Source organism: Eulemur rufifrons, chromosome 6, assembly GCF_041146395.1.
Source record: "Eulemur rufifrons isolate Redbay chromosome 6, OSU_ERuf_1, whole genome shotgun sequence".
In the NCBI taxonomy this organism is placed as follows: domain Eukaryota; kingdom Metazoa; phylum Chordata; class Mammalia; order Primates; family Lemuridae; genus Eulemur; species Eulemur rufifrons.
In genome coordinates this window covers 20,830,395-20,843,377 of record NC_090988.1, presented here as the reverse complement: position 1 = coordinate 20,843,377, position 12,983 = coordinate 20,830,395, and the positions used below count along the sequence as shown (strand labels likewise).

Genomic DNA, 12,983 nt, shown 5'->3' with positions numbered 1-12,983 from the left:
TGGAAGGAGGAGGCAGGAGGATTGCTTGAGCCCAGGAGGTTGAGGTTGCAGTAAGCTATGATGATGCCACTGCACTCTAGCTTGAGCGACAAAATGAGACCCTGTCTCAAAAAAACAATAAAAACCCCCACAATGAGATACCACCTTACCCCTGTCAGAATGGCCAGTATTAAAAAGTCAAAAAATAACCGTAGATGCTGGTGGAGATGCAGTAAAAAAGGAACACGTATACACTGTTGGTGGGAATGCAGACTAGTACAACCTCTATGGAAACCGGTGTGGAGATTCCTCAAAGAACTAAAAGTAGACCTACCATTCAATCCAGCAATACCACTACTGAGTATCTACCCAAAGGAAAAGAATTCACTTTATAAAACAACACATACACCCAAATGTTTATCAAAGCACAATTCACAATTGCAAAGATATGGAATCAACCTAAGTGTCCATGAACTGATGAGTGGATAAAGAAAATGTGGCATATATTTATACCATGGAGTACTACTGAGTCGTAAAAAGGACTGAAATAATGTTTTCTGCAGCAACTTGGTTGGAACTGGAGACCATTATCCTAAGTGAAGTATCTCAGGAATGGAAGAACAAATGCCACATGCCCTCACTTATGAGTGGGAGCTAAACAAGTTATATATATGGTCATAAAGTGCTGTAACGGACATTGAAAACTAAGGAGTGGGGATAGTGGAAGGGGGTTAGGGACAAAAATCTACATATCAGGTACAAGGCACACTGTTCTGGGGATGGATATGCTGAAAGTCCTGACTCCAGCACTATACAATTCATCCATGTAACAAAAAACACTTGTGTGCCCTAAATTTTTTTAAATTAAAAAAAGAAAGAAAAAGGGTAAACTCGAAGCTGTCAGGATCTCTCTCCCCATTTTCTCCTAGGCCCTGTCCACACAGGGTGCTCCATGCATAATCTCAGCATCAAGGAGACCTGGAGGCATCTTATTGTCCCAGGTGGAATCTCAGCTCAGGTGCTGTGGTCCTGCTGCTTCTGACAAATGAAACCAGGTGTATTAATTAAGGTAATGCCAACTACTATAATAGACAAACTCCAAGATATACAATAGCTAAAAACTAGGGTTTCCATATTTAGCTAAAAAAAGCTACATTTACATTTGAATTTCAGATAAACAATTTTTTTTTTAGTGTAACTACATTCCATGCAATATTTGGGGCATATTTATACTAAAAAATGATTCATTGTTTATCTGAAATTCAAATTTAACATTTGAATTTATTTATTTAATTTGGCAACCCTACTCAGGACATCAAAAGTTTATTTCTTACTTGAATAAAGCCCAAAATTGATGTTCTTGGGAGGCAGGCAGCTCTTCTCCAAGCTATGATTCAGGATCTAGGCTCCATTTACCTTGGCTTTGCCATCTTCATGACTCAGCTTCCGAGATAGCTATATGTTCGTGAGGTCCAAGTTGCAGAAAGAGAAAGGAAATGGAGGGTTCCATGTGGGGTTTTTTTTTTTTTTCTTTTTTTCATGTGGGGGTTTTTATGGGCCAGTCCTGGAAGTGGCACAATCCACTGGCCAGAGGTCAATCACATGGGCTGCACCTAACTGCAAGGTAAGCTAGAAAGTGTAGTCCAGGGTGTACTCAGGAAGAAGTCTGGGGAGCAGCTAGCCAGTCTCTGCCACACCCAGTAATAGCTGAGTGAACCTGTCAGCACTTGTACCTCGTGCATGTCTCACATGCTAGTGCTGGATTCAGCCAGCAGCCCTACCACCCACTGGGGTCCCTAGCAGGAGACCAGACGCTCTCATCTCCGCCGTGAACTGGGGTTGGGATGACGAGGCCATTGTGGGAATACTGAGCAATATGATTAAAATCAATTCATTTCATTTCAATTCAATGTGGTTTAATAAAGATTTATTAAAACTCCTAGGATATTGTGAAAAGCTTGATTCTAGGCTCCTGGGGAAGATATCAACTGAAATAGAACCCAGTTATACCCTCAATGATCTATATACAACTAAATTCAAAGATATCCTCAACCCTTACCCATAGCCCATTCATCTTTCGAGGTTTGGTGAAAACCCTATAGCACAAAGAATCCTTCCCTAAATGTTTGAATACAGAATGGCCCCCCCACTCCCAAATTCCTAAAACATTTGGTGCCTATATTCATTTGTTCATTAATTCATTAATCCTGCCTACATTCAATTAGTTCATCCACATTTACATCAACTCTGCTTGACAGTGTGCTACGCTCTGGGGGCTGGGAGTGGAAATATCACATTGAACATGACCGAGGCCTTGCCGTTCAGGCACTCATAGTGGAGGGGTGGTCAGAAGGCACATAACTCAGAAGGCAGATGGTGGTAAATGTTCAAACAGTGCTAAGGGACTTATGGAGAAGGGAGAAATTAGTTATGACTGCAGGGTGGGGTGGAGAAGATGACATCAAAGATCCAGCAGTGACTTCCGAAAGAGACAAATGGACCCGGCCTGGCAAGGGAGGCAGAGTCCAGGCGTCTGGCTCAGAGCCCACCGCAGCCCTCGCGCACAGGGCATCCCCGTCTCCCACTCGCTCGGCCCCGCGGGGAAGGCTGTGAGCTTTTCTCAATGGAGAAGCACAAGACAGTCTTCCATTTTATCTTAAAAACTCATACCAATTTGGAATTCCACTCCACAGGATATCAGCGTTTGTCTTGCTACAACAATTTTAATGTACCTGGCATAAATGACCTGTCACTGAGTAAAATAATTTCATCCTGTGTCTTGGGTACCCCTGACCTATCACTGCTGTTTGAAGAGCAGCTTCTTCAGAAATTCAGCTTCCGAGACTGTGTGACCGGAAGTTGAGTGTCTACTTATCTATTTCTTGCCTTTTTTCTTGGTCAGGATAAATGAAATATTCTGCTTTGAGGACTCTAGGGTTGGCACTTCATGTTTTGTGAACAGACCATGCCATAACCATAGGTGAGTCCTGTATTAGCTGAGCAAAGTTTTCATACACTTCTTTCACATCAGGAGAGGAAAAAAAGGAGTACTGCAGCTTGGTAGAGGACACGGAGTTGTATTTCTGGACTGTGGTGTCTCCAAGGAGCATGACCTTCCCCTGTGTGCCCTTCAGGCTTTGTCCATAACTGTGGCTCTCCTGTTGGAAGACAGCAGCAGTGGCCTGAAATCCATGATGTTAACTCAGAAATTAAGCAGTCAGCTGTTTAAAGTTAAACAGCGTAAGAAAATGTTGCATACTTTTCCTGGCCCCCCAACAAAGAAACACCAGAGTGCTCAAAAAGCCCCTGTCTCCCCACGAGGACATGGGGGTTAATTTTCAGCATGGTGCTGGGGATTTAGCTGTGGGACTCCCATTACCCGTAATGGCAGTCATGCTGCTTCATCTCATGCATGCTGCATGGAAAACGCACCCCTCCATGGCTACAAAATTTTAGTTTTGAAATTGAGGCCATCTTTTGCAGAACAAAGCAGATTTCCAGAAACACCAAAAACTATTCAATGTTGGCCTGGGGCCTACGTGTTTGTGCTTATGTGTAGATGTGTATCTGAAAGGGAGAAAATGCCTTTCTCTAGCGCATCCGCCCCTTTCAAAGACAACAACATTAAAACATTATGCCCAATAGCTGACAGCAATGGTTGCTATGTTCACCCAAAGCTTTGTTAGGAACCCCATAAAACCTGGCACATGGTTTGTGACACCCAGTGAAACACTGTGCTTCTTCCATAATAACCTGAGCCCTGCTGCCTGTCATTAAGGGACCTCTCTTATTAAGCATCTCTTTTTTAAATGGCTGCCATCATCTGGTCCCAGTGTACATTAAATCCCATTATAATTATAAACACACTTCCCCATAACATCCGTTGCAGATCTCATCCACACTGCCTACCCCCTTAGGGCATCTTTGCACTAATAACAACTCAGATTTGCTATCTGAGTTGACAACATTAGGTCTCAACACCATTTGCAATATGCTGGGGAGATAGAAAGAAAGAAGAAAAAGCTTTCTCTTCCTCGATCATGAAGATCTTGGGGTCACAGTGACCCAGGGACCTCAACAGCTAAAAAAAAAATTCCCCCTTCCTTCCCCTTTGAGAAGTCACTCTCTGCCCTACACGTGAAAGGAAGGGCATACTTGGCACCTGCTAGAGAAAAGCCCAAGTTTGTAAACACCACTAACTAGGTCTCCGCAGGGGAAAGAGGGATGATGGCAACTAATCAAAGAAACCATCTTTTTCTTCGGTTTTCTGGGCCTCAACTAACCAGAACACACATATCATCTGATTATTTCCCACTCTGCTCTTTTTTTGGGGGGGAGGGGGCATCCAAGGAAGTGCTGTGAAAGAATTAAAATTAAAAAAAAAGTCAACATATGCATACCCCACCACATGCAGGGGTAAGTTCTCCTCTTCATAATTGTTCATATTACCTGCATCTATAGAGTAGATGACTGGAATGAAGGATTGTAAGATTGTAAAATCCTGTGACTCCAGAAAAGGACACACTAGGTGTGCTGTGTCTTCCCCTGTGGGCAAAGATCTGGTGCCCTGGTGCATCCCCCAGTGGCAACCTGGAGTTCTCAGCTGCACCGGGAACCACTCCTTTCCACTCGGGCTTCATGGCCGGCCCCTCTCCCTGAACATGCCTCATTCTCCACTTCTCCTGAGGTTTTAGGAAAATGCAAAGTAGCTGCTTCTCCCCAAAAGGTAGGGATCCTTGATTTACTTATCATGATAGGAAAGTTTACTTTTAAATTTCAGAATTTTAAACATATTTTCCAAATGAGGAGTTGGAACAAAAAGAGTTGCAATATTCCATTCACACTCAATCAGAATACTCCAAATGCCACTATATCCTCCTGAGTGTCCGTTTAGTGGAAGTTTTATTGTTATTCAAAACTCCTTTCCCAATTTCTGCCTGAGATTCTGGGGAAGGAGGGAAAGTGTAGAGAGGCTGGGGGATCTAGGTCTGTTTACCTGCTGGTCAAGCGGAGAACGTTTGGTTTTCAGTTTAGCTGGCTGCCGCTTAGCCCTTGGCCTCAGTGGAGTAAGAGGAGAAGGAAAATTAAAAGTCCTTGTTTTCTTGATCTATCCCACTAGAGACTGTCTGATCTAGAAGTAGAGAGCACGAGCTTTGCAGTTAGATGGTCTGACTTAAAGTCTCAGCCCTGATGTCAAATAGATCTACTATCTTGAGTAAGGCACTTCATCTCTCTAAGCCTCAGTTTTCATGTTTGCAGAAATGGGGAAAATAGTAGCACCTGCATTAATAGCCCTGTTATGAGGATTAAATAAAACAATACAGGTAATGTGTTAAGATGCATAGACTGTGCTCAGATTGAGTTGGTACTTGGTTAAAGGGGGAGATGAGGGAATAAGAAGATTTAGCAATGGAATTCCATCCAAAAGCCAACACATCTATTTTCCTGTCTCTGGCACGAACTCCCCCTAAGACTGAGGTCTCTTGTATTTTTAGGAGAACTGATACTACAGTCTCCCTTACTAGAACTTTCAAGAAAAAAAGTAAAAGAAAAATCACTATAAACACATGAACGTTTGAGAAAGAGAGAGAGAGAATGAGAGAGTCTTCTCTTGCAATTTTCCAACCTGCTTGTTTTTAGGTACTACCATGTGAAATCTCTGAACTGAGGACTGTCATCAGCCTTTCCAGGACCCAAGGACATAGCTCTGGCTATAAATGGTGCCAGTTTTGGTGGGGGAGCTGCTGCTGCTTTATCTGGGCCCAATAAACCTTATCAAACTGCTGTGCAGCCAGCCTTCAGCGCTAAGTGGAAATGCTTGGAGCCCAACGCTGGCACTCAGCCCACAGTCTCGCCTGCCTTCTTCCTTTTTGTTACCTTCCCCACCTCTTAAATTCAGGCATTAATCTCTCTTTAACACTTACTAACAAGGGCTGGGCTTTTTAATGGGCAGAGTTTATGAAGCAAGGGAGATTTTCACATAGAGTGAATATGGAGTGGGGGTGGGGAAGGCCAGGACCATGGAGGATTGTTCTTTCTCTCCCATTGTTTCCAGAGATTCTCTCTTTCTCTGATTTGAGGATTAATAGGAGATTAGGATCAGGGGTTAATTGTGTGCTACTTCTACTACCGCACTAGAGAGAGGCCGGTAGGTGGATGTGGACAGCTAGGCGGAAGCCGTCTAGGCAGAAGCTCAACAAGTTTAATGATTCTTTCGTCTATTTCCCTGGTGAGGCCTTAAGAGGGTCTTTTCTCCCCTCCTTACATCCCTCCACTCTTGCTATCAGTGCAGACCGGTTCTTTCATAACTTTCTTTAAGTCTTTGTTTTCTTACAGGGTGCACAGGCTTAGGAAGAAAAATAGATAGTCTCTAAATAGGGATTGCTCGGTATTGTTAATCAAATGAATACCCAGGGACTGGCTTCCCCTCCCCTTCTTGGTTTGATGAGGCTGTATCCACCGTTATCTGAGGCTAACTGATCCCTTCCTTCACTTCCAAGTGTGCTCCCCTGCCCTGCCCTGTCTTCTCCTCTCTGCAGACTCCTGCTGGTCTGAGCACTTGCCCTGCTAGCAGGAGACAGCAGTGATTCTTGCTGAGATGGAATGGTCTGTCCTTGGGATACCGTGTGAGCAGCTTTTGTGAAGCCGGGTCAGTTCCGATGTGTAAACTCTGCTACCTGGCCTTCAGCAGCCAGATGGGAGTTCTGCCCCCGTCCATGACCCTACAGCTCTTGGGGCCTGACTTTCAGTCTGGGGCAGTGCCAGAGGTACGCACGGAGATGTGATTCTGTGTGGGTCCCGTGGAAAACCTTTGGCTCACCTGCGAGTCTCGGACAGAACACGCAGACTGAAGGCCGGTGTTGCTACAACCGCATGACTTCCAGGCTGACCGTCCTAAGACCCCCTGATGGCACTCTCCGTCATCCCCACCTCCCACTCCAACGCTCCTGGACTTGAATCAGAGGTCCCCTGAAGAGACTTCTTACCTCTTGTCCCTTACCTTTGTCTGGCTCCAAGGAAAAGGGAAGAGGGGAACTTTCTGCAGCCAGAGGAAGGGCTAATTTTCTTTGGGTGCTTTACCCCGGGTTACAGATCTCAACTCTACCTTCTAAAGTGGGGCGGCCAGTTGAGAGGAACACGCACTTTTGAGGGGCCCTCAACTTTTCCAAGCTTCCCCTTGCTCCTTGAAGGCTGTGAGCTGGAGCAGTTCTTGGGAACTCTTTCCGTCCAGGTAGTTGGGGGGCAGATCTGAGGGGATGCTCGAGAGAAAAGTTTCTCCCAGGACTCGACCTTGGCCTCCAGCAATCACAACAGCTAAAACGGGGCGTCTCCCCTCGACGATAGATCTCCGCAGACCCTCTGGCACCTGGTTCACCAGGGCCTTGGAACTCCGCACCCGGAGAGTTCTTGAAATGCGTGTGCTCAAGCCGGGAGGATGAAAGGCCTGGGCTTGGGCTGTGAAAGCGACCTTTTATAATAAAACCGATGTCGCGGCAACTGGGGATGCAACCCTGAGTCCGGAAAAAAGTGAAAGGCGAGATGACGTGCACTGAATCGGGGGCAAACATTGGAACCGGGCACAAAACTCTGCGTTTGGAGCAACGGGGCGGAGGACAAAACCCGTGTCCAGTGGAAATTAAAAATCTGGGAGTGCGGTGGGGGCTGCTCCTCGCCCCTCACCCTCAGTGCTCCCATTAAGGACTCGGAGTCCCTTGCACTCCTCTCCACTAGCTCCGTCTTTCCTCTCCGCTCGGCCGGAGAGCGCGGCGGCCGGCGCCCCAGCAGCAGCTAGATGTCAGGCGAAGCCCGGAGCGCTGAGCGCGGGGACAGGAGGGGAGGGGAGAGGAAGGGAGGGGTGGGGCGGGGAGCGCGCGCGGGCTCGGCCAGTGCGGGGTGGTGGGCGGGCTGAGCCCGGGGACGGCGCGGGAGGGGGGAGGAAAGGGGGGCAGCTGTGGGCAGGGAGCCGGGCTCGGCCGCCAGCACTAAAGATGGAGAGGCGCCGGGGCCTCGCAGGGGAGGGGGCTCGGCGTTGACGTGGGACGCGGCGGAGGCGCAGCAGCCGGTGGTGATTTGCTAACCTCGCAGCAGAGAGGAGTTGAGGGCGATGAGAGCGGGTACTGCGAACTGCCCGGCGATGCCGCCGCTGCCGCCGTGATACGGAGAGCAACAGTTCCCCAGCAACACCCCTCCCCGACACAGGCACACACCCCCCAACAGGCACGCACACCCACCCCACAGTGCCCGGCTCGGCAGCGGTGAGTGGGGGGCCGGGGAAAGGCGCACCGCCCAGCGAGCGCCGCGCGCCGGGGCGCCCCGGGGCTGGAAAGGTCTGCGGAGCGCGCGCTCGCTTCGGCCACTCGGCCACTGGGCTTGTGCCTTATTTCATTTGGCGTGTTCCCTTCTTGCTGCTGCAACCGTCGTCGCTGCTGCCGGTTGAGGGGTCGCCTAGAAGGGGGAGCCCCGGCTGTCAGCTTGGGTGCAGCTGCCTCCCCAGCCCTTCCTCTCCAAGGCACGGTCGGGGTGAGAGGTGGGGGGCAGAGCGGGCTGCCGGGGTTGAGGGCGCGAGCCGAGGGTCGGAGATCGGGAGGCTTTGTACCGCCAGGGGCCGGTGGCAGAGCCGAGAGCCAGTGGGTGCTCTTATGTATGCGGACCTGTGCGCGGGCACGAGATAGGATTTTGGTTTATTTATTTTTGTGTTTATTCACCGGCCGGCTGGGAAGCTAGAATCGGAGGAGCTGACGAGTGCATCTGGGGGCGGAGGGGCACAGGGGCGCAGGACTGGGACTCGCTTGGGTTTTGTTTCTCTTTGAAAAAACGTGGTGGGTTCTTTTTTCTTGATTGGACTTGATCTCCTTTTTGGGGGGAGGGAAGGAAGCTCCGCAGGGTCTCCAGCGCTCCGGGTCCTCCTCGGCTTTCGGTGGGACCGGCTGTGGCGCCGGAGCTCGCGGTGCGCTCCGGCCGCCCTCGGTGGGTGCCCCGGCTCTGCACCTGATGCGTTCGGGATGCCTTTCCCACCGCGGCGCGCCCGCGGCTCGCTCGCGCAGCCCCTTGCACACTACCGCACGCGCTCGAAATGCGCACGATCCCGCCGGCCCGCGGAACCACTGGACGCACAGACGCGCTCGGCACCGTCTCGCTCGCCACCTCCCTGGGACACTCGCAACGTGCCCAGGCTAGGCACGCCCGCAGTCGGCGCCGCTGGCCAGACGCCCGAGACCCTGCCGGTCGCTCCCCGGGGGTCACGGCCCTAGGTCGAAGAGGGAGGGCCAGCCGACCCCTTCTCGCCTTTCCTCCCCTAACTCGCTGCGGGGCTTTTGTGCTTCCCCGTCGCCGCGGGGCGGGTCCGCCTCCTCGCCGCGGAGCCCTGCCCGCCCGGACTCTCGCCTTCTTCGGTCCGCGTCTCTTTCGCTTTCCCTCTTCCCTAGCTCGGCTGCCTTTCTTTCAGGAGTCTGGCTCCCCGGGAAAAGTTGCTTCCCCAAGTTTGCTGAAGTCGTCTCCAAGTCTCTGTGGGGGTCGCTGGGACGTGGGGGCGTGTGAGAGCGCCATCGATCCCCGGAGTCCGGGCGGGTTAGCGCCGGCTTTTCCCCGCGCCGCCGGGCTGGACGCTGCAGCCAGCGCCGGCCGGATCGCGGGCGCCGAGCGGCGGGTGGGGAGACGGCTGACCGAGGGCATCCTGATTTCCCTCAGGACCCAGAGAGCTTGTTTTGGGGGAAGGAATTCAGGTAGCCAAGCTTCCATTCTTTCGGCTGCTCCCTCCCGGTTCTCCGAAACCCCGATGTCTGCGGGAAAGCACACGGCGGTGAGGCGTGGCTGAATGGTCGTCCCACCTTTGACGGCCTCGGTCCCCACCCTGGGGTGGGCAGCAGGGCATCTTGACCAGCCGTCCTGTTAACCTTTTCTGCTTGAGGTTTGTGGCTCTGGAGCCTATAGGGCTCCTTTTCGGGGTGGAGGCAGCAGTGTTTGAGGGGTGAGGGAGAGACCTTTCTCTTCTCCGCTCGCAGTTCATTCGCTGCAGTGTTGGCCGCAGCAAGGCAGAGGCTGGGAGGCTCCTGCGCCTGTGAGGTCTTTCTAAAACTCCTCGAGCGAGCGGGGTTCGGGGTTCGGGTCCAGGAGCCCATCGTTGATTCCGAACAGGCTCTGGGAGACGCCTTTGTCTCCTAGCCCTGGTTTCCCTTCCTACGGGTTGTAACTCACACCGTAGATGCTGGTGCCAGTGTCACTTTTAGCACCTCTGAGCCATGTCCAGCATCACTTGCTGCTCATGGTCACAGGACTTGCCCACTCCTTGGAGCCTGTGGGACACACTTAGAGTTTATGTGCCCAGCCCTGCAAGAGCACTCCTGGCTGTAGGGGAGCATATTTCCTATGACCTCTCTCCATGATCCATCGTCTTTCATTTTTTAGATCCTCCTGTCCACTGGGCACTGTGGGCAGAAGGGTAAGCGCAGCATCTTATATAAACCTGTGCATGTGTGTTGACACACACTCTGGCTGGTGCACGCACACACACAGATCCAGATTTTGGATTACATATCCGATAACTTTGAGGCACCTGTGGGTGGAACTGACCCAAGTTAGTGTGTGAGTTATGTGTGTGTGTTCTTGCTAGTGCCCAAAGAGGAGACAAGCATGGGTTTGTCAGTGCTGTGCAACCCTGAGAGGAGCGGAAGGACAGAGGCCCAGGCTGATGGTGAGAGGTGGCCCCCGGGGGAGAAGAGCCCCTTGCCTGTAGATTTCTGTGGGCCATGGCTCCAGGCTGCTAGTCCCAGCTAGGTTTGACTCTGCTCCTGGGCCACCACAGTGAGGCAGAGTTAAGAAAAACTTTGTTTTGAAGAGGTTTGCTGTCCAGGGGTTGAGAGTGAAGTTGACTAAAGGAAAGGGTTGAAGCCTTGTTAATTTTAAGTACGTGCTGGCACCTCTCATAATGAACGTTGGCCTTGCATGGGAAGCCCCTACTCTCAGACATAGAGGAGGCTCAGGACTCAGAGGACTTACTGCAATTTTCATTTCACTTTGTCCGACAGGTGTTATAGAGTGGTGAATCAGGCAAATGCTGAGGCAGAAGCTCCTCTTTACTTTCTTCATTCCTGGGCTTGTAAAGGCAGATTGGTAGATTTCTAGGAAGCCCCTTCCATTAAAATTTCTGAGACTCTCTTGCTGGGGTCTTGGTGGTGGGGACTAGGGGGGCATGTTGTAGTGTTTGAAGTTTTACTTTTAGGGACACTAATGAGTCTGCCTTTTGTTCTTTTGTCTCTTTCACCTCTTCCCACCCTGTATCCTCCAGCCCTCTTCCTTGGCCCAGAAAGCCCACCCTGCCCCGCCACGCAGAGCCCAGAAGGAAAGAGAGCCTCATGCCTGAGCCGAGGGGAGCACCATGGATCTGACGAAGATGGGCATGATCCAGCTGCAGAACCCCAGCCACCCCACGGGGCTGCTGTGCAAGGCCAACCAGATGCGACTGGCCGGGACTCTGTGCGATGTGGTCATCATGGTGGACAGCCAGGAGTTCCATGCTCACCGGACGGTGCTGGCCTGCACCAGCAAGATGTTTGAGATCCTCTTCCACCGCAACAGTCAGCACTATACTCTGGACTTCCTCTCGCCAAAGACCTTCCAGCAGATTCTGGAATATGCGTACACGGCCACGCTGCAAGCCAAGGCAGAGGACCTGGATGACCTGCTGTATGCGGCCGAGATCCTGGAGATCGAATACCTGGAGGAGCAGTGCCTGAAGATCCTGGAGACCATCCAGGCCTCAGATGACAATGACACAGAGGCTACCATGGCCGATGGCGGGGCCGAGGAAGAAGAGGACCGCAAGGCCCGGTACCTCAAGAACATCTTCATCTCGAAGCATTCCAGCGAGGAGAGTGGGTATGCCAGTGTGGCTGGACAGAGCCTCCCTGGGCCCATGGTGGACCAGAGCCCTTCAGTCTCCACCTCCTTTGGTCTTTCAGCCATGAGTCCCACCAAGGCTGCAGTGGACAGTTTGATGACCATAGGACAGTCCCTCCTGCAGGGAACTCTTCAGCCACCTGCAGGGCCCGAGGAGCCAACTCTGGCTGGGGGCGGGCGGCACCCTGGGGTGGCTGAAGTGAAGACGGAGATGATGCAGGTGGATGAGGTGCCCTGCCAGGACAGCCCTGGGGCAGCCGAGTCCAGCATCTCAGGAGGGATGGGGGACAAGGTCGAGGAAAGGGGCAAAGAGGGGCCCGGGACCCCTACTCGAAGCAGCGTCATCACCAGTGCTAGGGAGCTGCACTATGGGCGAGAGGAGAGTGCCGAGCAGCTGCCACCCCCAGCGGAGGCTGGCCAGGGCCCCGCTGGCCGACCTGAGCACCCAGCACCCGCAGCTGAGAAACACCTGGGCATCTACTCGGTGTTGCCCAACCACAAGGCTGACGCCGTGTTGAGCATGCCATCTTCAGTGTCCTCTGGCCTCCACGTCCAGCCTGCCTTGGCCGTGTCCATGGACTTCAGCACCTACGGGGGTCTGCTGCCCCAGGGCTTCATCCAGAGGGAGCTGTTCAGCAAGCTGGGTGAGCTGGCTGTGGGCATGAAGTCAGAGAGCCGGACCCTCGGGGAGCAGTGCAGCGTGTGTGGGGTCGAGCTTCCCGATAATGAGGCCGTGGAGCAGCACAGGTAGGCCCTGCCCCAGCCCCTCACTGGACACCTTTCCTTCACACTTAGGCTGCTCCCGAGCCGGGGGCCTGGCTCTCCTGTCTTCCTTACTGTTTGAAAAAAAAAAAAAAAACACTTCTTCTGAAGTCCTTGTGGGGGGGTGCACATTTTTCAGAGTATAGTGTGGGGGCTCAGGGTCTTTCCAAAAAGCACCGGGGCCAGCTTCTTGATAGGCCCTTCCCTCTCTTTTTGCTGTTTGTTTTTTCTGCTGTTGGGTCTATGCTTCTTTGCCTGGAGTGATTGATAATGTGGAGAGGAGGCAGTGGGGTTCAGGATGAGGGTCTCCCGTGGCCTGGATCTGGCCACACTGCCAGGTTTCAGGG

The 12,983-nt window shown here is 51.9% G+C and overlaps 1 protein-coding gene across 2 annotated transcripts in view; it reads left to right on the top strand.

Moving 5' to 3' along the window:
* Positions 1-7,925: 7,925 nt before the first annotated feature.
* Positions 7,926-12,983, top strand: part of ZBTB16 (zinc finger and BTB domain containing 16) — a 178,909-nt gene continuing 173,851 nt past the window's right edge. Inside the window, exons 1-2 of one of the 2 annotated variants that reach the window (XM_069470886.1) lie at positions 7,926-8,234; positions 11,264-12,621. In XM_069470886.1, coding sequence (XP_069326987.1) covers positions 11,354-12,621 — 1,268 coding nt within the window. In that variant the 5' untranslated portion in view covers positions 7,926-8,234; positions 11,264-11,353. Of the gene's footprint in view, positions 9,702-11,263; positions 12,622-12,983 lie in introns of both variants that reach the window. The other variant, XM_069470887.1, reaches the window with a different exon arrangement.